Here is a 26,841-nt window from a genome sequence, read left to right as displayed (position 1 = left end):
TACCTAGATTTTGAACCTCATCCAAAAAACAAAACACATCCAGAGAAGATTACACCACCAGATGTCAGTGAAGTGAACGAAGCAACTAGTCGGCTCAAGAACTACAAAGCAGCATGGGAGAATCAACTGGTCGCAGAGCTGTAGAAGAATGCAAATAAATAAACACTTCAGAACCTCCGTAAGCACATAGTAGACATCTGGAATTCTGAAAAAAATGTCAGAAGAGTGGAATACAGCTATAATCCACCCAGTACACAAAAAGGGTGATAGATGAGATCCAAACAACTATCGGGGGGGGGGATTTTGCTGCTTAATGTCACATATAAGATCTTATCTAGAATTATCTTTACAAGAATTCAGGAACAACTCAACAAAGAACTTGGAGAATATCAAGGAGGATTTCATCCTGGAAGAAGTTATCCAGATCAGATTATCAGCCATAAGTGTACCATGAAACTCAAAGAATGAGAAACAAAAAGTTGGTCACCACTTTTGTTGATTTCAAGAAAGCATATGACAGTATCCATCGTGAGTCATTACTTAAAATCCTCACGGAATTTGGATCGCACCTGAAACTCGTTAGTCTTGTTGGACTCACCCTTGAGAATACTAAATCAAAAGTTACATTCAGAGGGGAACTATCTGAATCATTTTAAATCCGGATGGGACTTCGACTGGGGATGGTCCCTCACCACTACTATTTAACTGTGCACTGGAGAAAGTCATGCGAGAGTGGAATAAGAAATGCTGACCAAACATCAAGATTGGCAGAAATATCAAGCTCAAATGCCTGGCCCTTGCAGATGATCTAGCGCTGCTTGCAAATAGCGTGGAAGAGGCTAAACATCAAATTGAAAAACTCGAAAAAATAGCAGCAAAAGTCGGACTACGGATCTCATTTGAAAAGACAGAAATGATGCCATCTTTCACAGTTGGAACACCAGCCTTTACACTGAATGATAACAAACAAATTAAAATTGTTAATAAATTCAAATATCTTGGGGAGGTTATAAGTTGGAATTCAAACAAGAAAATGTCAGTAGAAAGCAGAACAACTAAGCTGAAACAAGCCCAACGCTTCACCTGTCCAACATACTAGAAGAAATATCTCTTGATAAATGCAAAACTCGGACACTGCCACTCTGCTGTCAAACCTGATGCAACCTATGCTAGTGAAACACTGTTCAAGATGAACATCAGATCAACCACAGACAAACTACAGAAGGCAGACAGAAGAATCCTTAGAACAATTATAAACAAAAAATACCAAGTAGAGGGACAGTTGTGACTATTACCTAATGAAGTTGTATGCCAAGATACTGAGTCAATAATTGACACCATTTGGAAAATGAGGGTTGCTTTTTTCTGCCACATTTCCAGACTACCAGAAACCAGGCTACTGAAACAACTGTTCACCTACTTTTGGAAAAGACCAAGAACATCTGGTTCAAAGAAGTTCAAGATGATTTAGACGAGTTAGGCTTGACAATGCAACATATTGAAGGCAGAGAAGAGAAGAAGATCCTGAAACACAGTGACACGAGATTTAAACTAAAGACATTTACACACAAAAAATACACCATAACTGACAGAAAGGGCAGCCAGGTCGGAAAGGATGAAGAAATTTTGGGAGCAGAGAGGAAAGCCATATCTACAACTAGTATTAAAACTTAAATGTATGGATTGAATAAAGTGCTCCAATGTGGGCGTAAAATATGTAAATAAATAATAAATATGGACGGTCGTTTACATATATGATGAACAATAGTGCACCTAAGATAGAGTCATGGAAAATACCGTATGTTATTTCTTCCCAGCCAGAATTATGTCCTCAGACTATATTGGGTGTATTACTAAGTACAACTTTCTTTTGGTAGAGTTGACATTATTCATTCATTGGCTATGCCATCAATCCCACGAAACTTCAATTTGTCTAGGAAAATACTGTGATTCACACAGTCAAATGCCTTAGATAAGTTGCAGAAAATACCAACTGACATTATTTTGTTATTTAATGCTTGTAAAATCTGGTGAGTGAACATATAAATGGCATTCTTAGTAGAGCAACCCTCCTGAAACTCAAACTGTGATTTGCTTGAGGATATTATTGTCGCTAAGGTGAGATACTATTCTAGAATACAACACCACATTAAAATTTTTGGAAAATGATGTCAGTGGTGCAAAAATAACAATAATGCCTATCTTCCGTGTAGTATAAACAGGCCCAGGCTCCTTGATCATAAAATAATAACCCGTCAGTATTTGTATACATTTTCCAATTACCGCCTCCCTCCTCTCCCAGATGCAGCAGATAAATTCACAATTTTACACACTCATCGATTCCTGTTTACCGATTAATTTAAATCCACTCTGCCATGTTTCAGTGCAGCATGATCTACAACAAATATCTAACCCATAACTTACTAATAACAACAACTTGCCCTTGCATTTACCCCCTTATAAAAATGTAATTTTTGTAAAGCTGGAATGAAAAATTACGTGAAGTATTAATTTTGAAAAATTACTTTTCAAATATGCAGATTGATGCTAAAGTGCTACTTATTTTAATTAATGCCATTTACAGAGGCTTCAATGTTAAAATTACATTAGCTGGTACAGCCAACTGCTTTATGAACTGTGTTAAAGATTATTAGCTACTGGACGTTAACAGTTTCAGTAATTAGTCATAACATTGCACATTGTTTTTCTTTGACCTTTTATTTGTTATTTTTGCAAAACCATAGTACATAACTGAATTGTCACCTTGTTGTTTTAACAGAACGGCAGTGTGTATATGCAAAATTCCAAGCTGTCATAATTTTGTAAATGAATTAGTGTGCCGGCCGCTGGTGGCCGAGCGGTTCTGGCGTTACAGTCTGGAACTGCACGACCACTATGGTCGCAGGTTCGAATCCTGCCTCGGGCATGGATGTGTGTGTTGTCCTTAGGTTAGTTAGGCTTAAGTAGTTCTAAGTTCTAGGGGACTTATGACCTCAGCAGTTGAGTCCCATAGTGCTCAGAGCCATTTGAATTAGTGTAAGTAACTTTTTATTTACAAGACATTTAGTTATTCCAAACACTGCTAGATAATGAGTAATAATTGTGAAAGGAATAAACCTAAAAGTAATATAACACAATAAAAAAATTGAGTGTCAAGCAATACCCTAAATATTGTGTATCATCTACTCTTCTACAAACCCCAAAGCTGCTATATTATGCTAATTTCCTGTAGACGAAGCAGTGGTAGAAAATTGCAAATTGCTGCTAAAGGGCTGAAGGAAGTGAATTTTGTAAGCACCTGAAGAATTAAAATCTGGTGAAGGGGGCTCTTGCTGCTGCTTAATACACAGAGTAAAAACTTATATAACATATGACTAGGTTGGTGTCTATAGTTGCACGTGGTTTGGATAGTCTCTCTTGTGAGTAAACACATTGGCAGTGAAGGTCCAGGTTTGTAACTGCAGTTGAATATTTGAATATTAAATAAAGATAATGTCTTAAAAAGTATCATAACAACTAGCTGTTTAAAAGATTTGTATGTTTAGTCAAAAATTCCAGTTCCAAAAAATTGATTGTATCATTCCCAAGAAGAAAAGAATTATTGAAGTGATGTGAGCAATTTATGGCAGTGAAGCTATTGTAATTTATTGCAGACACCCTATGCACACTTAAAAATTTGCTTCATATGCAGCATTTCCAGTCGTAGACATCACACGAAGCAGCTGACGCAGCACAGTATTTGGATTTCCTGTTGTAAAGCACTTGAATTGGATGCTAGATATCTTATCCTTTTTTAATTTCTCAATCAAGTTCTGCTAATTGTTTCAGTGATTTCCTATGCAAAACTTTTTGAAATGTCAGAACATGCTAAATTTCGGATCCCTTGTTTCAGTCAGATACTTACACTTGCACACAATTTGTACAATTCCCCAGAATTCCTGCACTGTAAGTCACGTACCAAATGATTTTCCATATATTATTTGATAACTGTTTTGTACTCACTTAAGCAGTGCAATAGCATTTAGAAGTTACCGTATTGGGACTGGAAAACTAATTCTGTGAAGGAATTAAATTCTCAGTTTGATTCAAACCTCTTGTATATATAAGGGCTATGTTACAATCAACTTGCTAAAATCTACACTTTTTCAGTGAAATGTGTCATATCAGTCAATTTTATCCTTTTTTGTCTTTCTGTGCAGCAAGCAGAAATTCTTGGAAAAGCTGATGAAGAGAGGCTTCTTAAGGAACGGAGGTTGGTGTTGTTGGTTGACTTGGATCAGACTCTGATCCATACTACAAATGATAATATTCCACCAAACATAAAGGCAAGTATTTTATCACTTATATATGTTAAGGGAGATTTATAAAAATTTTTGATTTGCTTTTGTTATTGGAAAAATGTGTGGCCAAAGTGCACTAAAGCAGTAACCATGAAGTTTGAAACAGTTTCGTCAAAGTTTATTAAAACTTCATTCAAGAGTAGATTCTTCCAATAATCTTGATGCATTATTTTTATTTATTTATTTTATGACTGTCAGCTTTTTTGCTATTATGTTTTGGATGCAAAGAAATGTATGTAACCAATAACTGCTTAAGTAATTCATAGTCTTTTGTAGTAAGTACCACAGCAAACTGGTATGCAGGTGCTACGTCTAGGAATGTGTGAAGCGCAAACACAGTGATGAAACTGTACTTGGCTCATAATAGTATAGCTAATGCTGTTTTTATGAAATAATTTCTAGTGCTTAAGTTCCTTTTTTCTAATATTTAACAACCATGACACAGCTACTGAAACATGTCATGCTAATTAAGTATTAAGGTCTGATTAAAATTATTGGATAGTTGACACTTCGTGCGTTGGAGCTGGTTTCCTCCAACCTTGGTGCTAAACATCACTCCCGAACCATTCGCCATTACCAAACTGCCACAACAACTGGTCATTCACATCTAATTCCTTTTCTGGCATTCTTTCCTTATGTGTTTGGATCCCAGATCACGAGTCTTGCAATTTTATTTCTTATTTCATCACACACACACACACACACACACACACATACTAAACAATGCTAATTAAATACACAAGTTTCATACACAGCACTAATCAAACACACACACAAACACACACACACACACACACACACACACACACACACACACACACACACACACACACTAAACAAACAATGCTAATTAAATACACAAGTTTCATACACAGCACTAATCAAACACTATTGGATACTTCCACAAAGGCATGATTAAACGTCATTTATACAGTTAATTATAATCACAGAGATTGGTGTACATTAGATAAACTTGACAATTTTGAAGCCAAATTTTTTAAATGCTGCAATTTATCATTGTGACTGGGTCAGTAGATTCATAAATATATGTGCTTTACGTAGTGATGTGATGTAGTGCAATGGATAGCATATTAAGATAAAGTGCAAAGGATCATGTGTTCGAATCTCGGAAAATACATCATAATTTTTTAATTTGTAAATCTACCCAAAAGAGTTGTATTATTATTATTATTATTAAATTAACTGACTCAAACATAATTTCCTTTATTTCTAATTCTTTGTTGCATCATTTTTTATCATTGCATTGACTTTGTGCTTATTTTTCTTCCTGTCATTCTTTTTTCGTTTGGACTTTGCCTGTGTTGCCTATAATCTGTGACTGAGTGCCAACCAGGAGTGTTCATCAGTTGGTAATGCAGCATGTCATGAAGCCATTGTGAGATTAGTTTCATGTAACCAATGACAGCAAGAAATTACAGTTTGCTTTTAGCACTGAAACTGATGATTGCTGTGAACAAAGTGACAGGATTTTAGTTCCATCTTATATGGTTGACAGCCATTTTCTTGAATTGCACCTAAGAAGGATGTTGTTAGCTTAGAACATGAGTTTGAATTCAGGGCTACAAAATGTGTCATCTGCTGCAGTTCAGTCATTGGTCACTCAAAATCAGCTGTCGACAGAGCATCTTGCATTTCCAACATACCTCACAGCGGTCATTTTCAATGTTTCTTCACGTTACACACTAACAGCATATGTGAAGCGACTTTCCGTGTTAGTGTGTCTGCGAGCTGATTTGGCAACACCGTAGTTTCAAGTGTCAGACATCAACTATCAAGTACTTTTGATTGGACTATAGTAAAAAGTGATTGAAGCAGTAGAAATTATTTCACAAATTTACAATACAACTGTAGACCTCAAACATTTCCATATAATGGGATGAATTTAAGTGTTGCTGTTTTCCTGTTTAAGTAGTAATTTTGCATTTACAAAACCTTGAAAATTATGAGAATATTGAACAGCTAGAAATTATTTAGGTAATAAATCAAGACAAACTGTTCATTCCTTTTGATAATACTCGAGCAACAACATTTTTCTGTTCACATTGTCACTTAAGTGAAAAGATCAGCTGTGTGAATAAAATTAAACGAGTTTGTTATTAAAGAAAGTTGGCTTGCAGCTTAATGTCAAACATTTGTAGGTTTTTCCTTGTATTTGGAGAGTGTCCAACAAATGAGAGATTAATAGACTCGTGTCTTAGAGCACATTCAAAGATATACATAAGAACATGTAATCAACCAGAGGCTAGCCAAATGTCATTCAGTATGAACCCAAGGCATATGTAAGAACATGTAATCAACCAGAGGCTAACCAAATGTCATTCAGTATGAATCCAAGGCTCCTCCATAGTAGATGTACTGACCAGTTGCAGTCACGAGGCTATACTCTGAAATAGTGTAGTGGCACAGCAGTTTGATAGTTCATGTTCATATGTTTTATTCATATTTAGAATCTAAGGAAAAGATAACATTCTGGTCTGAGCTGCTGGAGTTGGCAGTCATGTGTTGTGTTTGTGTGATGTGTGTTTGTTTGTGTGAATGAATGGTGTGTGATTGTCTTTCTTTTTCTGATGAAGGCAGCGGCTTAAAGCTAATGTGTAAATATTTTTTAATTGTGCCTGTCTGCGCTCACCTTTATGATAAGTAGCAATCTATCTTTTCCTTACGTTGTTGACATTCCAACCTGGAGTTCCCATTGTTTTATTTATATTTACAAGATTTACATTTCACTTGACTTCACATTCTGAAACTAAGCTCTTTTCACCATTTGGTTAACAAAAGATGATAACTTTGATGGTTTAGATGTTATTGAAATTTTCTCCACTAACAAGTAAAGGGAGTAACCAAACTTATATACTTTTTCATTCATTTGTATTCTGTATGTAACAGACTTTACTCTCCATTAATTACTCTGTTAGATCACATGCAGAGAGTATGGAAAAGCCTGATTGGAAGAAGAAGAAGAAGAAGAAGAAGAAGAAGAAAAAAAAAAATGGTTTGATAGCTGACTGCCACACATCACAAAGTGTGGGAATCCTGAGTAGTGGACAGGCACATAAAAAAAATGTAATTACTGTTGCTCAGCCAGCTTAGAAACATATTGGGGACTTAAATGCTTGCTATTCCATACACATATTGGCGTTTTTCCAGTTTCTGAAGTATGTAAAAAATGGCAGCTTTATTCTGTCTTCAACTAATTCACTTAGCTTGTGATTCTCACTGTTTGTACCCTACAGTCAACAGTACATGTTTGAGAAAGAAAGAAATGGTATGCTACTATGCAGCGAGTGATAAAGTTTATAGATTTTCTGCCTAAAATTATTGGCGTGGTTTAACTTACTGTTCTATCATTTGTGAATTGTTATAATCTTACAAAAGATTTTACAAGTTATTATTAACAGAAATCTTCAATATCATCTGTAAAGACCACTGTCTCATTATACATCTCTTTGTGTGTGTGTGTTTCCATTTTGACGCCAGTCATTCAGTATTTTGTTTTCCCTAATACTCTGGCATGACAAAATTTATTTGGTTTATTATTATTATTATTATTATTATTATTGTAATTTTGGTATGGGGTCAAGGCTAACGTAAAATTATTTCTTTTGTTGCAGGATATTTATCACTTTCAGCTGTATGGGTCAGTGTCTCCTTGGTACCACACTCGTATAAGACCTGGCACCCAGAAGTTCTTAAGTGAAATAACACAGTATTACGAATTACATATTTGTACATTTGGTGCTCGCAATTACGCACATACCATTGCCACATTTCTCGATCCAGATGGAAAATACTTTTCACATCGCATTCTTTCCCGTGATGAATGCTTCAGTTCTAATACGAAGACAGCAAATCTTAAGTAATTTGTGACAAACATTGCTATTTTTGTTTTATATTATAAGCTTTTGCCACTATAAGCTTTCCTGCCCTTTGTTCAAACAGTAGTGTGGAATACTTTGAAACCAGAATTGAACAAGAGTATCATTAATTCCACTTCTCTGAAGAATGATGTCAAAGTTAACTTAATGTTTACAAACATGAGGATGGCATGCCAAACAGTGATGGAATATTAACTTCATATATTATTTGATATATTTCATAATTCGTGCTATAAATGTATGATTATTATGAACAGTGTCTAAGAAATTGTTCTCGGCTAGTTTGTCTAATCTTCTGTGTACCTCAAGCAACAGATTTGACTACAAATTATTGAATTATTTATCAATAATTTCTGAAATACACTAATTTTCTTGTTGCTCATGTCATGGAAAATTCATTTGATACATGCCGAATACTCAGGTTTTTTCCCATTCGCACGTGGAGCAGCGGTCTATAGGACTTGGTAATTTCCAGTCACAATATGCATGTGGTTAGTAGACGTATTTATGAGAGATCTACAGTTCATACTTACTGTATTTACACAATTATAAGATGAGGTTTTTTCCCAAATATATCATTAAAAAATACAGTATTGTCTTATATTCTCAGATTAAATTATTGCTGCCAAGGTTAACAATTTTATGTTGTTTAATATAGTATGTATGAGTCATCATATATTTACAGATGTAGTTTTGGCTATTGAGGTCACAGGCAGATTTATTTTGAAGAATTCGTGAGGACAGAACTGCTTAATGCAGTACAGTATCAACATTGCTCGAACAGTCGTGCGACATTTGACTCACGCAGCACTAATGCAAGGTATCATATGCAAGGGGTATCTGAGAAACGATGAACAGCCACAACAACATTCTATTACTCTGCTTAAAATTTAACAATTTCGTGAAACAACAGAGGAAGTGGCATTAAATTCTATTATCTTACAAACACTTTTTGTGTTTGAACAGGTTTGCAATAAAAGTTCTCGTATATGTATGGATACCATGTGCAAACATTAATGCTGCATTTTAAGTAAAGGTGACATCCAAAAATGGAAATGTTGTCTTTGAAAAAACATTACTTGATTCTGAACCCTGATCATTACTTTATTTGATTATGAGAGACCGCATTGATGTACTAAGTGAGTTGCAAATGAGAAATTTGGTAGCTATTCACGTATTAAAATACTGGGTAAAAACATTAACAGCTTTTAATTGGCATTAGATGGTGACATTAAGATGAAACAAGAAAAAAAATTAATCCAGAGTGAAATGTCTTACAAATGAAATAAAGTGTATTAAACTGACTTTGTCACGAGAATGAATTACTGTGCAAGCTCCCTCATACAGGTAGTATCAACAGAAGTTAGTAGATCATGGGATGAGTGAAAGTTCAAACATTGGACTGAAATGTAATTGTGATCTTTTATTTATGTATTAGTTTATATTGTTACATATGATTTGCATGCTAAAAGATATTGCAGTTCATGTTTTGTACTCACTCAAGCACAGCACTGCGGATGGGTTGGAGGGTGAGGGTAGGGTAATAGTGAGCAGGCAGCAAATTAGGTATGTTGCCAACCTTGGGAACATATACCACATACTTTGGTGGTTTAAGAACACCTACCACATTTAAACTGAAGGTCATCTGAATCCATTTGTACTCAGTATTGAATTGCCTTGAAAGTTGACAGATACTCAGCAGTAGTATTCATTCCTGCAGGAGACAGTAAAAGTCTAGATAGGGGCCAGTAGCTTACGCAAGTGCTGCGATATTGTTGACACTCACTGTGACGTATGATGGGTGTCAGCAGCTAGTTCTACATAGGCAGTGAGAGAGCAACGGGTAGATGATAAGTTTGGAAGTAAGAGTCATTGCACCACCCTCATGTCAGCAAGAAGCGAAATCTGAAATGTATCCAGATAAAAACAGCTATGTTCTCTGGTTCCACAGTAACCACAACTTCAAAACTTGCAACATATTCGGAAGATACAGCCAGATATTTATGACCATGAAGATATAGGTATTACAGGTATGCTAATAGAATGATGATGATTAAAAAGTAGTGGTTCCTCAGATGACAGGGTTAGTGAGTGAAAAATGTTGAAAAGAAAACGGTCTGCAGATTGATGAAAACCATTTCTTTTCATTTATTTTGTTTCTCCTTTTATTACCAAAATGTAGCAATCAATAAACATCATAAATTTACAATAATATTATGAGAAGGAAAGTTGCTACCCAACATATAGTGGAGATGCTAAGTCGCTGATACGCACAACAGAAAGACTTTCACACTTAAAGCTTTCGGCCTATAGCCTTTGTCAACAACACACACACACACACACACACACACACACACACACACAAATGCAACCGCAACTCACACACACGACTGCAGTCTCAGTTGCCTCTGCTATATGGTGAGTAGCAACTTTACTTGTCGTAATATTGTTACATTCCATCCTGGATTTTCCATTGTTTGATAAATTTAGAATAGGTATAATGTTAACTTTTTAGGAAGATACTTTGTCAGTAAAACAGTTCCTAATTTTGATTAGTCAGAACTTGTTAAAAATAAATTTATCTCAAGAAGCCTGTTGAAAAAAATGGGGTTGTCTTGCAACCAGGGTCGTATTACACTTGGGTAAATACGGTATGTTCAGACTGTTGGCACAATTGTCGAGAGTGTAGGAGTGTTGGTAGTTCATTGGCTGGGTCTGTAGGGAAGTAGTCTGGGTAGTAACTCATTTAGAACAGCAGCTGTATCAAATATTTATCCAGTAACTTCAAAGGAAGTAACTCATATTTGAGTAACATTAATTAGTGCAGTTCCAGCTTCAGATATATATTTGATTCTTCTTGTACCATGAGAATGAGAGCAGAAGAGAGAGAGAGAGGGTGAGAATAACACCCAGTGGAGACGAAAGAAGCAAACTGGACAAAGGAGAAAACTGACAAAGCAAAAAAATCAGGTACTCGGTAAGGTAGCCACCCATTATACAAGTGTAAAAGAGAGTCTGCCAGGAGTTATTCTTACTGGAAAAAACATATAATGCCAAGTACACATTTTGTATAGCAGACAGCAGGGCGCATGATCCAAGTGGAACAAAAGGAACTAGTTTGATTTCAGTGTTATAGCGAGTGGTTGAAATAATATATAGAAATTTTGGGGTGATATATATTGTGATAACTGCAGAATGTGGTAGTGAACTAAAGTGGCTGTTACAGCTTGGACGAGTAAAGGACTTGGTTAAGTTTTTTTTTTTTTGCAAATGGAGAAAAAAAATTCAATTAAAGGAGGCTTTTAGTGAATAGGCTTTAAACCAAGTAAGAACTCTTTAAAGTTAAAGTGCTTGGAAGATAGCTATAATTGTGATGTTTGCAGCATTGACTGTCATATGGGTCCTGCCAGTTCATTTTAACAAATGAAATGAACAGAAGACAAACTGAGGGATAAAACATTCTGAGAGATTAAAATTGTGTGCTGGACTGGGACTCAAATTGGGTGCCTTACCTTCGATGATTAGTGACTGTGAGCTACTCAGGCACAATTCAAAACCTACCCTCACAGCTTCGGTACTGTAAGTAGATGTCTCCTGCTTCACAGAAGCTCTCCTACATTCATTTTTGGGCCAGCACTCCCAGAAGAAAGGATACTGTATAGAAATGGTGTCGCCACAGCATAGAGGGAGTTTCCAGAATGAATATTTCACTCTGCTGTGGAATGTTCGCTGTTTTGAAGTTTTCTCACAGATTAATACTGAGCTGTCCATCTCTCTCTCTCTCTCTCTCTCTCTCTCTCTCTCTCTCTCCCTCTCCCTCTCCCTCTCCCTCTCTCTCCCCCCCTCCCTCCATCCCTCCCTCCCTCCCTCCCTCTCCCTCTCCCTCTCCTGTTCTCTAAATGTCAAATAAGTTGTTCTGCATGCAATGCTGGACTTAACTTTGAAGAAAGGGTCCAGGTCTCACTCTGTCTTACAATTTCAATGTGGTAGGAAATTTCATAATTATGTGGCCCCTACTGCAGAGTGAATGTTGTACTTTGGAATTGAAAGATGTTTGTTCCCTCGCTTAGATAGCAATCAAAGGAACTGTCATGATCAGCGGTGCACTAAGCTGCTAGCTACAGTAAAGATGTTCCAAACTTCTCGTGCACTTATAATTGCTAATATCTTGTGGTCTTTGCAGTGACGTGTGTCACTCCCTGTTTGAATGAAAGCAACATGTCCAGTTTGCAACAAAACAAAGTCAGTGCTAATATGCTGACAATTTATTTTTATTTCAAGTTTTAATATCATAAAAAAAACATACAGTGGAAGTTATTTAGTGATTCTTTTTGAGCAGTATTTAGGAAAATGTTATGGACAAATTTGTTGACACAATAACAAGAAAGGCTGGCACCCTCATCATGCAGCTGCACACATCTCTTTCATTCTCAGTGACTTCCTTTGAGAAATACAGGTTCTCAATTTCCCTTTTGACCTTTTAATCTGACACACCTACTTGTGATTATATGTCATTCCAAAAATTAATGTACAGTTGTAAACCCCTCAAAAAAGTTTTAAAAAATAAAAAAAAGAGGGAGTACTGAGAAGAAATTTGTACAGTGGCATGCCACCCTAAACATTTTGCAGGTTGTTAAAAACATAAAGAAAAGATATGTGAAAAAATGTAAGGTATAAATATATTTCAGCATAGAGTTAATAATGAAAATCTCTCTTTGCTGTACATGCTCTATATATTTCGTATTTTCAGAATTAAAATTACATTAATGGCAAAACTCCATCAAAACATAGAAAACAAAATCATTGTCTGTATCTGCAAAAATTTTGTTGAGCTCTGAATATTGCTGCAAATATCTTCACTGCTGTAATTACTGGGTGACGGAGGGTCACATTATGTTCTGATTAGGTTATTATAATAATGGACACTGTTCTTTTTGTCTGTGTCCAGTGTTCGCTCATTAGTCTGAACCAAATTAGCTATAATCTGTTACTGGTGTTTTGAGCTCTCCTTCTAATTTATTGATGCAAGACGCAATGTTTTAGGGCACTTTTTCCCTGTGGGGACAATTTGGTGTGTATCATTGATGACCGAGAAGATGTTTGGAATTTTGCTCCTAATTTAATCCATGTCAAACCATACCACTTTTTCCAACACACGGGGGATATAAATGCCCCTCCAGGTCTAGCAAAATGTGAAAATGATGATAAAAGTGGCCACGATTTTAAAAAATCAGGTAGGTAACAATAGTTTCTTAGCATATGACAGACTGTTTTGTGCATTTGTATTTCCAGTCAGCTGATTTTTTTTTTTTCCTCTGTGCAGGTGCTAAACCTGCAACTGAAATGGAGAGTGACAGCAAAGGAAATGGTTCTGCCTCAGAGTCAAATAAGCTTGTAGAAGGTGAAGAAAATAATTTGAACAAACCGTGTGTAGTAGCTGATAGCAAGGAAGAGAAAGATGGTTTTCAAAATACCCTGCCTGGGAAGGAAAGTATACAGAATCACATTAATAAAAAAAGTAGTCCTGCAGTAAATAATTCTCAAATGGAATGTACAGAAGCAGCTGCAAGTGAAATTACTACAGGAAAGTCCAGCTTAGGGAATGAAACTGAATGTGAATTGGCTAACAGATTGAGTTCTAAATCAGATTTGCAGGAGAAAGCAGAGAAAAAGCCAGACCAGAAGAAAGAAAATGATCAAAAGAAAAATAAGAACTTGTCAAGGGTGGATAAACAGTTGAAGAAAGAAGAAAAAAATATCAGGTCTGCTGAAGAGGGAGAAAATAAACAGCCAAATGCAGAGCCATTAAAGAAAGAAGAGGAAGCTGCTGAAAAATCAGGTGTTTCAGACAAAGAAGAGGAGAAACCTGATAGTACGGCAGGTGCCAATGGAGATGATGAACTAACAGAAGTGGAGGATGATGATGACTATTTGATATATCTTGAAGAGATACTCAAGACCATACATCGCTCCTTTTATGAACTGTATGATGAATCACCAGGTGAAATGCCAGACTTGAAAAATGTGATTCCTTATGTACGCCGAAAAGTCTTGGCAGGCACTTATCTCGTCTTTAGTGGCCTTGTTCCCACACACGTACCTCTGGAACGTAGTCGTGCCTACCAGGTAATTTCAAGAAAAATATTTGCTTGGTTTTTAATGTTTTGGTCACAATCTCCAAGAAACTCTTCATATGAGGAGTATGTTAAATAGTGTAGTTACAGTATATTACTAGAACAACAGGCATCTCAAGTACTGACATATTTGCAGCCATTATTACTAGCAATTTTATCCTCTTTTTAACTATTATTAATTGTTTGACATAGCTTAATGTGTGCAACCCTGAGGGTGGGGATGGGGTGTGAGGACTGCAGGTATAATCCCTTCAAAAACAATATTGCCACTGGAGAAATGTAAACATACAAGTCACATTTTTGTAACTCATAAGCTTCCCTTGAGTACTATACACCATTGTTAGTTCAGTGGTAATTCTTAAGTCTTTAATTTGTGATTTTGTTAACTGTACCAGATTCTGATGCCATATAACTTATTTTATGTCAGTTTCTTGAGACAATGTTAGGTGTCCTGGACATTCTTGAAATTTCGTAGTAAATCTCAATGCAGTGACCAACTAACTTCCATCACTCAAATTGCTGCACTGACTGTATTTAATTCAACATACATTGTTTGGAATAACGCTGACTTTGTTGATGACACTAGTCCATGTGAGAATGCCACAGTGCACAGGGCTGCTGCCAAGACACTATAACATATGATTGAATTTTGGTACATCATCTTCAGGTTTCCTCAGAAAATGAATGAAAGTGAGAAAATATGTACTTTTACAAAAAAAGTAAGAAATCAGTTCCTTTTGCAAATACAGACTGAATTAATTAATTTTTTAATGGTTGCACTTTGACCATCACCCAGTAGTAAGCGACAATGATTTATTTGCACCGTTCACAGTTCGAGGATGCGGATACTACACTAAGGTAGCCATACCTTCGCATCAAACCTGTTTATAACTGTTGCAGGTTCCTGCTAGATTCAACACCACAGCACAAATGTTCTTTTCAAATATTTTTAACTTGTGCATATGCCTTTGCAACATCTGCAGCAGTTACTTCCTTCATTTAGTTTTCTCGTGAAAGATTGTAAATACATCCCTGTGCTGATGTCTTATGATTAGTTGTGATTCAGTTCAAAAGGATTTAGGATGCAGTGGTAGGAAGGTATCATAAATGGAAAATCGGTTTGGCACTGTGATCTTGTTAAGCAGAGACGAAAGTGAGGACTCTCTCTCTCTCTCTCTCTCTCTCTCTGTGTGTGTGTGTGTGTGTGTGTGAGAGAGAGAGAGAGAGAGAGAGAGAGAGAGAGAGAGAGAGAGAGAGAGAGATTGATTGATTGACTGAGTGACTGACATATAATCTTGTAACATAAGCTTTTAAGTAATTGTTAAAGGACAGGGCAAAATAAAGATATAATAATGTATACTATGAGCAAAATAAGAGTCAGAATAAAATTAGGTACCCATTCTTACAATTCACTTTGAAAGTAATATTCATTATTATTTATTTACACAAATTGGCCAACTAAGAACCACATTACAAATTCTATTTCATGTTCACTCTTTTCTTTCTCTTCTGCCTGCTGCCATTTTTTCCAGATGTTCAGCTGTTAGTTTCCTGTTGGTCTTCAGTTTTGGAGCCTCCTGAAAAACCTCGATTTAATTTATTGCCTTCTGTACTTGTCCCTATTCATCGCGTCCATTTCTGCAAGTCCAATTTCATTGAGGTCTTTCTTTATTCCTTGCAACCAAGAGTTGAGTGTTTCCTCTGCTGAATTATATTGAAGATTTTCTTCGTTAATCCGCCAACGTCCATTCTCACCAGATGACCAAAGAACACGAGCCTTCTCTTTCTTATTTCCGTTGTGACTGGTTTCATAAATTGGTAGATCTTCTCATTGCTCATCTGTACCCATTTTTCATCAATTCCTTTTGTGTCCACTAAGAATCTTCCTCAAAATTACCCTTTCCTTCTTCTTGAGCTCATATATTAGTCCTTTGTTCTTGAGGGAGAGTGTTTCTGCTGCATATTGAACTTCTGTTCTCGTCACTGTGTTGTAGTGTTATAACTTTGCATTTCAAGATAGGCATTTTTTGTTGTTAAGCTTCTGTGTTAAAATGTGTGCTCTCCTAAGTTTAGCTTCTTGAAGTTTGATAGCTTTTTTTTCTATGCCACTATCCGTTATTGTTTCTTGCAAATATTGAAAGTGTTTGACCCTTTCGATACATCCAATAATTGTGTGCAATTCTTTGATTTCCTTATATTTGTTAGATATGAATGTAGTTTATTTGTGTGATATCTGTAAACCAAATTTAGCTGCATGCTTTGGTAAGATTTCTGTGTGTTTAATTGCATCTGCAATATTTGTGGATAGGAGAGCAATATCATCTGCAAAAGCTAGTGCATGTATCGTAAGGCCTTTAACTGATACTCCAAAAGAAATTCTCTTTACTTTTTGTTGTGTGTATTCCTCCAGTGTCTCCCTCATAATCTTTTCCAAAGTGATGTTGAATAGAATTGGGGAGAGTCCATCCCCTTGTCTCAAACCCGTTTGGATTTTAAAAGGTTCAAAAATCTTGGCTCGAAATATTACTTTGGACTCGGTATCTGTCAGTTTTGCTTTACTATCTCTCTAGTTTTTCTGTCAATTCCAAATTCCTCCAGAGTTCTAATGAGGCTTTATCTGTCTATGGAGTCATATGCTTTTCTCAAATCAGTAAACGTCATAACATGTGGTTGATCAGCACGTGCTCTAATTATGTTTTTAAGGTTAATAATGTGCTCTGAACAGCTCCTCTCTTTTCTAAATCCATCTTGGTATTCTCCTATCTGTGGATCGAGAACTGGTTCACTCCTATTTATATCTTGGAAAGGATCTTGTATGGAACAGATAGAAGGGAAATCCCCCTGTAATTGTTCACACCTGATCTGTCACCCTGTTTGTGAAGTGGATGTATAAGTGCCGTCCTCCAATCTTCTGGGATCTTCATGGTTCTTCAAATTTTCTTAATAATTGTACCGAGGTGTAGTGCTACTTTATCCTCACCGAGTTTCAAAGGTTCAGCTATGATTCCATCTTCGCCAGAAGATTTTTTGTTCTTGAGGGATTTTATAGCATGCGGGACTTCATTTAGAGTTGGTGGATGTGGTTGTGCAGGGATTTCTTCGGGAGTTTTGAATTCCGGTTTCTCTGGAGGCGCTTTACAGTTGAGAAGGTCTTTGAAATAGTGTGCTAAAATGTTGCATCTGGATTTGTTTTGAGTGAAGTACACCCGTATTTGTTGAAGGGATATTCTTTCATACAGTCTCTTTTCGTTTCTGATTGTGTAGGAGGCTATTCTCCTACCTTCTCAGAACCTTCTCATGTTGTTTTCTGTCAGATTCCATTTACATTTTTGCCAAAGCTTTTGTATGTTTTCAAAGCTTCATTTCTCTTTTCATTCCACCAGATATTCTTCTGTTTAGTTTTGGTGGGAAGAGAGTCTTCTGCAGCTTTCATTATTTGAGACTACATTTCGTCCCATGTCTCACCTTGCAATTTTGATTTGAAATAATTTTGAGTATCTGCCTGGATATTACTGGTTTCAAAATCCTTTCTCATAGGGTTATTACTATTTCTTCCTGAATTTGGGATGAATTTAATGTTAGACTTAACAAGAAGTGATCCGTATCTATTTTGGCTCCTTTCTGTACCTTAATATTTTGAATTGTCATAAATTCTCTTCTAGAAATGGCGATGTGGTCAATTTGGAACTCTTCAAGGAGTTGATTTGGTGCTTTGCAAGTCTTTATCTTCTTGGGATGTTTCTTGAAGTATGTAGTCATAATTTTGAGGTTGAAGATTTGGCAGAGTTCCACAAGTCTTATTCCATTGTTGCTTGCCCTCTTACGTGCTGGGTATTCTCCAATGATGTTTTTGTATTTCTTCTCCTTGCCGAGCTGTGCATTAAAATCCCTGAGCAGGATGATGACATTTTCCTTTGGAATCTTCTGAATCATATCTTCTAGTTCTTCCCAGAAAGTCTGTACTTTGTTCTGATTTTTGTTGTTGTCAATATTTGATTGGAGCATGAGCATCCACTTGCGTATACATTTTGTTTCTACATTTGATCGTCAATGTTGAGAGCCTGTTGGACATAGAGCTGAAGTTTGTTACGGACTCCTTTATATTTCTTCTAACAATAAAGGCTGTACCTAATAGGGGGCATTTTCCAAAGATATACTCTGCTGATTTTCCTTTATAAATTCTGTAATTGCCCATTTCAAAAGAATTTTTATCAGTATAGCGAGTTTCTTAAAGTGCCAGAATTTGGATATTATGGTGTTAAAGTGCTTGAGTCAGCAGTTCTTGATGTTTTCCTGTTTTAATCAGTGAGTTAATATTCAATGTTCCTATATTATATTTCTTCTTGAATTTAAGTTTTTCAGGTTCTTTTGATAAAACAAGAGCAGAAAGTGCAGGCTCCCTGGAATCCGAAATGCCTGCTTGAGACCTGAGTTGCTTCCTGGGGTAATTTGTTTTCTTTTCCACTCATAATCCATAAAATTTGTAAGGTAGGAGTGGTGGAGCTTTCTGAAGATTGCTCGAGATACAAGTGGAATGTTAATCCAGAGGGTTTGTGTTTGTCTGCGAGAGCTGTTTGATTTCACACTCAAGTCCACTGGCAAGCCAATGAGGACCCCCCTCCTCCCTACATCCACCACCTGGGGACACGCCATGTTGGAGTAGCACCTCTCTGCCTGTTAAAACAGCGTAACAAGTTTGTGGAAAGTAATATTTATTTTACATATTTGGAAGTTAATTTGTGGAATAGGAACAGTGTTCTATTGGAAATGCTTTTAAATACATTTTAAATATTTGTTACAAAGACATTTTTATTTCCCCTGGTATCTTATTGTGTAGACTGACAGTTAATTATGATCCTCTGATAAGACATTGTTTTGGAATTTGATTTTCCCTCTGCTGCAGCAATTGTGTACATTCTTGTTCTGCAGTAGTTTGCCTGTTTTCAAAAGATAGTTCCTAATGAACAAGATAGTTTCATAAATGAATAAACATGGAACATTCAGAACACAAAGTACTGTTGTTTTGCATGTTGTGGACTTCAATATTATTAGGTGGTAGCACACAGATGAGAGTATCTTTTACAAGTTATTTACATGTGTATCCCATTTTAAGTCTTACTGAACCCACAGACCCAAAAATTTTGTCACATTTGCTAGATCATTTTTTAATCTTGCTCGAATGGACATTTGGCTAGATGGTAGAGGTTAACAGAGGTTGACGCATACAATTTTTTCGTTATTTACACTGAGTTTGCTTTTGATGAATCACTCTGAAAGTGTTTTCGTAGAACTTTCTGCTGTTGACTGCAAGGTTTTTGGACAGGATCCAGTGAGAATAATATTGTTGTAATCAGCAAATAGGACTGTCTATTTGAGGACTCATATATTCAAGAAGAGTAGCGTTCCTAGGATTGAGCCCTGAGATACACCATATTTTATTGGTAATTTGCTGGAAAAGAAAGAGTTGTTTCTTGGTTCATTCATAGTATTGAACTCACACTGAAGTGATACGTTCTGCCTGCAGTGTTTTTTTTTTTTTTTTTTTTTTTTTTTTTTTTTTTTTTTTTTTTTTTTTTTTTTTAGGGAACACAACCAGCTATGTGCTAGACCTCGTCTTCCTAATTTTTTGAGTGGAATTTTATGGTCCAGGATATCAAATATTTTTGAAAAGTCTATGAAAATACTTGCAGCTGATTTTTGTTGATTGAGGGATTTTAAAGTGCCGTCTGCAAATTTTTGGTTGTTTATGTAGAATTAGACTTCCTAAAGCCATGTTGTTGGATGGTAAAATGTGAATATTTATTTATGAAACTTTTTAGCCTGTTATAAAAAAGTTTTAGTAGAATTTTTTAGAATTAATTTACTGTGTAGTGAGCACAAACTTTTACTGTGAATTCAGGTACTTCATCAAAGCCACTTGACATTTTATTGCATAATGATTCAATTTTACTTGTAATTTCATAATAGTTTGTTTTATAAACATACTTAGAGGCATCCGAGATAGCCGACTTGTTGGAGAAACTTGAGACTAGTCCTGTGCAAATTACTGAGATCTTCAGCTAGGAAAGTGAAGTTTCCATTGAATTCTTTCTCAACTGATTTTGGATGTGTGACTTTTGAGCCCTCTAGCATCCATAATACATTCATTCTTTTTGATACTGAGCTACAAGTTTTTTCTTTATAATTCTCTGTGGTGTTCTTACATTATTTGAGTGTGTTATCAACTCATCAGTCTACAATTTTTGCCTGTCTGACTACTGTACTGTAGATTTTAATGTGCAAAATTCTTGTGTGACTGAATTCTTTCTACAACTTCACTGCAGAAATCTGTTTCTGTTTGTCACAGTCTACTTTCAGTGTGCCTTCTCTCTGTGGCAGAGTAGAAATCTGTCCTGCTTCATATTGTTGTTATATCACTTCAAATGTTCCATTGTTTAAAAAATGGTAGACATTCTACTCTATCCACAACATGGAATGTACATGGCACTTGCAGGAGAACATATGATTCCCCTATTGCCTAGCTTACACAAGGTAATTCAGATGAGATGTATCACGTAATTTTTCTACTGTTATTTGTGGCATACCAGAATTCAACCATTAGAGCTTTATTGGTGATGTTTGGAGATGTAGTTGCACTTGAAATTTTATAAATGAGAAATTAGGTAGTGTGATTTCTAAACTATAGAACATTACATGTCATCTGGAAGGCAATAAACATTGATGACACATTTCTTCTATGTAAGTTTTAGTATGCATGTGAAAGTTACAGAGACAACTCAAAATTTGTTTTTATATTGTTATTGGAGAAACAAAATCACACAAATAACAAAACACTATCTCAAATGTGTGAAAATGTCAGATAATCAAAATTTGTGTTATGGCACTAAAATAAAGTATTGATTATGCTTATCCATTACGGATATTTTAGAACCGTGACTGTATATTAATGTAAATAAATTATACACAACTGCAACCAGTCACTTTTTTCATTAATAATGCTTTATTACATTAACCGGTTTTCGAACCCTTTCGGGTTCATCTTCAGATGATTTCGGGAGAATCCGGGAAGTTACATCATTACTGGTAGTAGCATAATGCTGGGTGCTGGTTCCATGGCAAAAAAATGGGTCACACTTTAATGTATCGCCATGACTATAGATTATCTGTCGATATGGATGTGAATTTAGTTTTTACTTACTGCAACAGTATAGGCGGCTTTTTTCGTATCTGTCTGCCTCCATTTTGATGTCCAGAACACTTTCACATGAACTATATTAGTTCACACTTTAACAGTGACACTTTACCAGCATCCAGCATGCGCTTTACAACTGTTGCTTATAACAAAGATCTTGACAGAGAGAGATGGCATAAGCCTACTTTGTACAGAGATGTAATTTGTTGTTCTTTACATGTGTTAAAGTCGATATAAGGGCAAGTTTTTTCATCAGAATGGTGATAACATAAGAGCACTAGAGAAAATAATAATAAATTACTACAAGAATAAATTTCAGGTGATCTGTTATGTTATTTCTATTTGTATGTTACAGGCTGTTTTTTTTTTTGTAATTATCATGTTTGGCACTAACATGAATCCCAAGGAATCAATAATACAGAGTTATTGTACGTACTCAATGATCAAACTGAACTGAGAAACAAATTTTTCCTTCAGAACTTTGAAGATCTAGTAGTTCAAAACAAGTAACCACCCAATAAAACCTACAACAGCTCCCCAACCCCCCCCCCCCCCCTCCAAATGACCCACCCTCCCTCTCCTTACATCCTAACCACACTGGTGTCTATGTAATATACTACCACAGAATAAGACATGTACCATATCTCTAAATGTTAAAGCCCTCCATTGCTAACATAAATCAGTACTTTATACATATTAATTCTAGCTGGAACAAACATAAGCTGCCTTTACCAATATCCCAGATCACTCTAATGTTAGAATAAAAATAAGTCAACAGTTAAAGAATTTTTGTTCATGATTTTTTAAAATATTAAATGTGCAGCCATTCAAACAGCTTTAATCCATTACAATCACTTTAACTCTTATACATATACCTTTAGCTAAAATAAACAGAATCTGCTCTTGATAATACTCCAGATCACGTTAACGTAACAAGAGAAATAAGCCAACAGTTCATCTGAAGATTTGTTATTAATTTAAATATACAGGTCCTAATCATACAGACAGCTGCACCTCACTGCAGATACAATAACTCTGTATTATTGATTCCTTGGGATTCATGTTAGTGCCAAACATGATAATTGCAAAAAAAAAAAAAAAACAACCTGTAACATACAAATAGAAATAACATAACAGATCACCTGAAATTTATTCTTGTAGTAATTTATTATTATTTTCTCTAGTGCTCTCATGTTATCACCATTCTGATGAAAAAACGTGCCCTTAAATCGACTTTAACACATGTAAAGAACAACAAATTACATCTCTGTACAAAGTAGGCTTATGCCTCTCTGTCAAGATCTTTGTTATAAGCAACAGTTGTAAAGCGCATGCTGGATGCTGGTAAAGTGTCTCTGTTAAAGTGTGAACTAATATAGTTCGTGTGAAAGTGTTCTGGACATCAAAATCAAAATGGAGGCAGACAGATACGAAAAAAGCCGCCTATACTGTCGCAGTAAGTAAAAACTAAATTCACATTCATATCGACAGATAATCTATAGTCATGGCGATACATTAAAGTGTGACCCATCTTTCTGCCATAGAATCAGCACCCAGCATTATGCTACTACCAGTAATGATGTAACTTCCCGGATTCTCGCGAAATCATCTGAAGATGAACCCGAAAGGGTTCGAAAACCGGTTAATGTAATAAAGCATTATTAATGAAAAAAGTGACTGGTTGCAGTTGTGTATAATTTATTTACAATAAAATATTGACAATTTAATGAAAATGATGGATTGCTACTTACCATGTAGAGGAGATGTTGAGTCATAGACATGCACAACAAAAAGACTGCTAAACATATGAGCTTTTGGCTATAGGCCTTCTTCTAAAGTAAACAAGACACATACATTCACGCGAGCACAACTCACACACGCATGAGTACTGTCTCTGGCTGATGATGCTGGACTGTGAGTAACTGTGCCTGATGGGAGAAGCAGTCTGGGTGGTTGAGGATAAGGAGGAGGCTGGGGCAGGGAGGGGGTGGGGTAGCAGGGTAGGTGTGTGTGTGGGGGGGGATTCCTGCTTGTGGGAGTGTGTAGCACATGATGGGGACAGTCTGTGACTCAACATCTCTTCTATATGGTAAGTAACAATCTATCATTTCCATAGTACTGTCATTATTACATCCTGGACTTTCTATTGTTCAAAATAAAGTATTGGATTATATCAAAATGTTAAAGAAATGAACGACATACCATCTGTGTGTAACGACTCCGACCTACATCGGTTTGAACTTCCTGAATGTATTCAAGTCTTGTTCCTCCACAACAATTTTTACTGTCCCCACTTACTTCTGTTACCAAACTGATGATTCCTTGGTCCCTCAGGATATGTTCTGTCAACCAATTCTTCCATGTAGTCAAGATGTTCCATAAACGTAGATTCTCTGCAATTCAGTTCAGTACCTCTTCATTAGTTATCCCATCTACCCATCTAATCTTTAGCATTGTTCTGCAATGCCATGTTTCAGATACTTCTTTTCTCTTCTCATGTGAACTGTTTATCATACATATTTCTCTTCCATTCCAAACCATGCAACTTGCCACATAAAGATCTCCAGAAACAATTTCCTAACAATTAAAATTATACTCGGTGTTAACAAATTACATTTTCTCAAAAGAACATTTCTTGCTGTTTTCAATCTACATTTTATATTTTCTCTATTTCAGCTATCATCACTCATTTTGCTCCCCGTGTATCAAACCTCATTGACTACTTTTAGTGTGTCATTTCTTAATCCACGTCCAGCAGCATAGCCTGATTCAGTCCAGTTACTTTACATTACCCTTGTTCTAATTTTATTGCTGTTCATTGTATAACCTTCATTGGGATCTACCCATCCACTCAACTGTTCATTTAAGTCCTAAAGTTCTTTTAAAGATTCTATCCATTCCACTGAACTGCTCATGCAAGCCCTACTAAACTAGTTTTTTTTAATTTTAAATGTTTGTGGTGTGGCCCCTTAAGCTGTGGTCTAGATAGCCTTGCACGTAAATGCAGCCCTGGCTGTAGTATTAGTAGGTTAGTAATGGTAAGTGTAGAGCTGTTAGTACACTGGAATAGACTACCATCAGAAACCTGCAGCAGGAGTAGTACTGCTCGAGTGTTTGGAATTCCCACCAAGTCTCATTAAAGGAAGACATCGAAGCATTTCAGAGGCAGGCTGCTAGATATGTTATTGCTTGGTTCAGTCAGCATGCACATTTACAGAGATGCTTCATGAATTCAAATGGGTATCCCTGGAGGGAAGTCAATGTCCTTTCTGTGGAACACTATTGAAAAAATTTAGAGATTAAGCATTTGGAGCTGACTGCAGAACGATTCTACTGCTGTCAGCATAAGTTTTGCATTGGACCACAAAAATAAGACAGAGGAATTAGGGCTTATGTGGAGGCGTATAGACAGACGTTTTTCCCTCGCTTAATTTGTGAGTGGACAAGGAAAGCAAATGGTTAGTAGTGGTATAAGGGACTCTTCACCAATACGATTCACTGTTTGCAGAGTTTTCATGTAGATGTGGATGAGATAATGGGCATTTCAGTGATTCGAGGCTTGGAGGGAAGAGAATTAGGTGAAGGTTTTTTTTTTTTTCCCTGAAAAGGAAAGTAACAGATGTGAATACTTCACCATCTTTTTGCAGTGCTATTTCTCATTAAAGAGGAACTGTGTTGTGAGTACCAGAGCACCCATCTTGCCACCCACCCCATGGCGGCTTTTCATTCATCCATAAATTCTTCAAAGCCATTACTATGATGAATAATTAAACAAGGACACAATGTTTTTATCGCCAATTACTTTCTTGTCTGATTAAGTGTTGGCACTGAATGACATGAACTTGAAATCTTGCCAAAAATATATGTCAGTTAATATGTCTTCATATCTTTCATATCCTGTTCATCATAAAGGTCAGCATATGGATTTACTACTGTTAGACGATTGTTTTTCTCATTATTAAACTTTGTCCCACAATTCTATGAGATGCATTTCTTATGCTCCATCAGTTCTAGTAATCATAAAGTATTGTGCTTGTGAGAGCCTGAGCTTAGTGTGTTATTTAAACTGGTACTTTTTCCTTGGATTCTCAGTACCATTTCTTGTTTTCAAATACAGTTTTAGACATGTGAGTGTGATGCATAATTTTAAGCTTTCCTGACAGGTTGACAATTTGTACTGTTATCTGCTTATAAAAAACACTGCAGGGCTACAGGGGACTCAGTGAAGTATGAAGAAACAAAAGTGTTAAGACAGGCCTCATCAGCTTAGGACAGTGTTCTGAAGGCAGTTATATTGAAATTTGAGTGGCCAGTGGGCAAATCAACAGACAGTGGCTACACCCTAAGCAAGGCTAGGGATCCAGGGCTCAGCTGACTGGGGCTACAGAAGCAGTGAGTTACAGTTCACGCAGGATATGAAGGCCAATGCGCAGTGACCAGTTTTCATCCAAAGTGCTGCGCAAATTCATTTGTTTGTTCAGAAGGGGAGGCCAATAAGTCTTTGCCAGCTTTCAGTCGGTTGGCGATGGCAGAATCAACGTGCACACTCTGCAGCCTTTCTCAAACAGATTTTGCAGAAACTGTTTGGTAAAAAAAAAATCATTTTTGCTTTACTTGTTGCTTTGTATATCAGGTTCATTATGATGTGCACATCATTTAACTAATATTTGTTATTGTGATATTTGTGCGGATCTCAAGAAAATTAATTTGACTTAGCACACTCATCTGCGATTGTTCCACACCAGAGATAAAACCAGAGTGAAATATCCACAACATTCTTCATATTTCATAAACGGTGTGAGATATTGCAATGAGATTTTGGCAAAATATAGCACACAAAGAGGACAGTATTTTCCTGTACGGTTATTATGCAAAACTTAATTATCCAATGTGTTATTCCACTAACTGCAGACTTTCTTGATGAAGGAATATAATTTTTAAGGGTCATCAATAGTTGGTGAAACGAGAAATGATATGTATTTTGGAACAACATAAGCCAAGTCATTACACGTTTATTTTGTACTAAGGATGTGTTTTTTTCATAAGAAGCTGACCTTCCTTTTCCTCAGTTCCTTGCTTAATAAAGTTAATTAACCACTGTTTCAGAATTCTCTTGCAATTGCGTCTGCGCAACATGTTAGTGAGGTGAGACTGTGTAAACTCCACCGAGTTGTGGCAAAATAAGCAAATTTTAACATGGCAACAACAGAAATGTGTAGGTTTTACTCAGCAGCTCATGACGCTTCGCTGAAAGTTACAAATGTTAACAAGCCAGGCGA

At 36.2% G+C, this 26,841-nt stretch overlaps 1 protein-coding gene across 1 annotated transcript in view; it reads left to right on the top strand.

The window, feature by feature from the left end:
- The window catches only part of LOC124615404 (RNA polymerase II subunit A C-terminal domain phosphatase), a 75,894-nt gene that overhangs the window by 33,104 nt on the left and 15,949 nt on the right, over window positions 1-26,841 (top strand). Inside the window, exons 3-6 of the mRNA XM_047143255.1 lie at window positions 4,200-4,325; window positions 7,973-8,217; window positions 13,280-13,470; window positions 13,560-14,362. Coding sequence (XP_046999211.1) covers window positions 4,200-4,325; window positions 7,973-8,217; window positions 13,280-13,470; window positions 13,560-14,362 — 1,365 coding nt within the window. The remainder of the gene's footprint in view (window positions 1-4,199; window positions 4,326-7,972; window positions 8,218-13,279; window positions 13,471-13,559; window positions 14,363-26,841) is intronic.

Source organism: Schistocerca americana, chromosome 5 (genome assembly GCF_021461395.2).
Source record: "Schistocerca americana isolate TAMUIC-IGC-003095 chromosome 5, iqSchAmer2.1, whole genome shotgun sequence".
Classification (NCBI taxonomy): domain Eukaryota; kingdom Metazoa; phylum Arthropoda; class Insecta; order Orthoptera; family Acrididae; genus Schistocerca; species Schistocerca americana.
The sequence above is the reverse complement of the archived record's forward strand: the minus strand, read 5'-3'. Positions and strand labels throughout refer to the sequence as shown.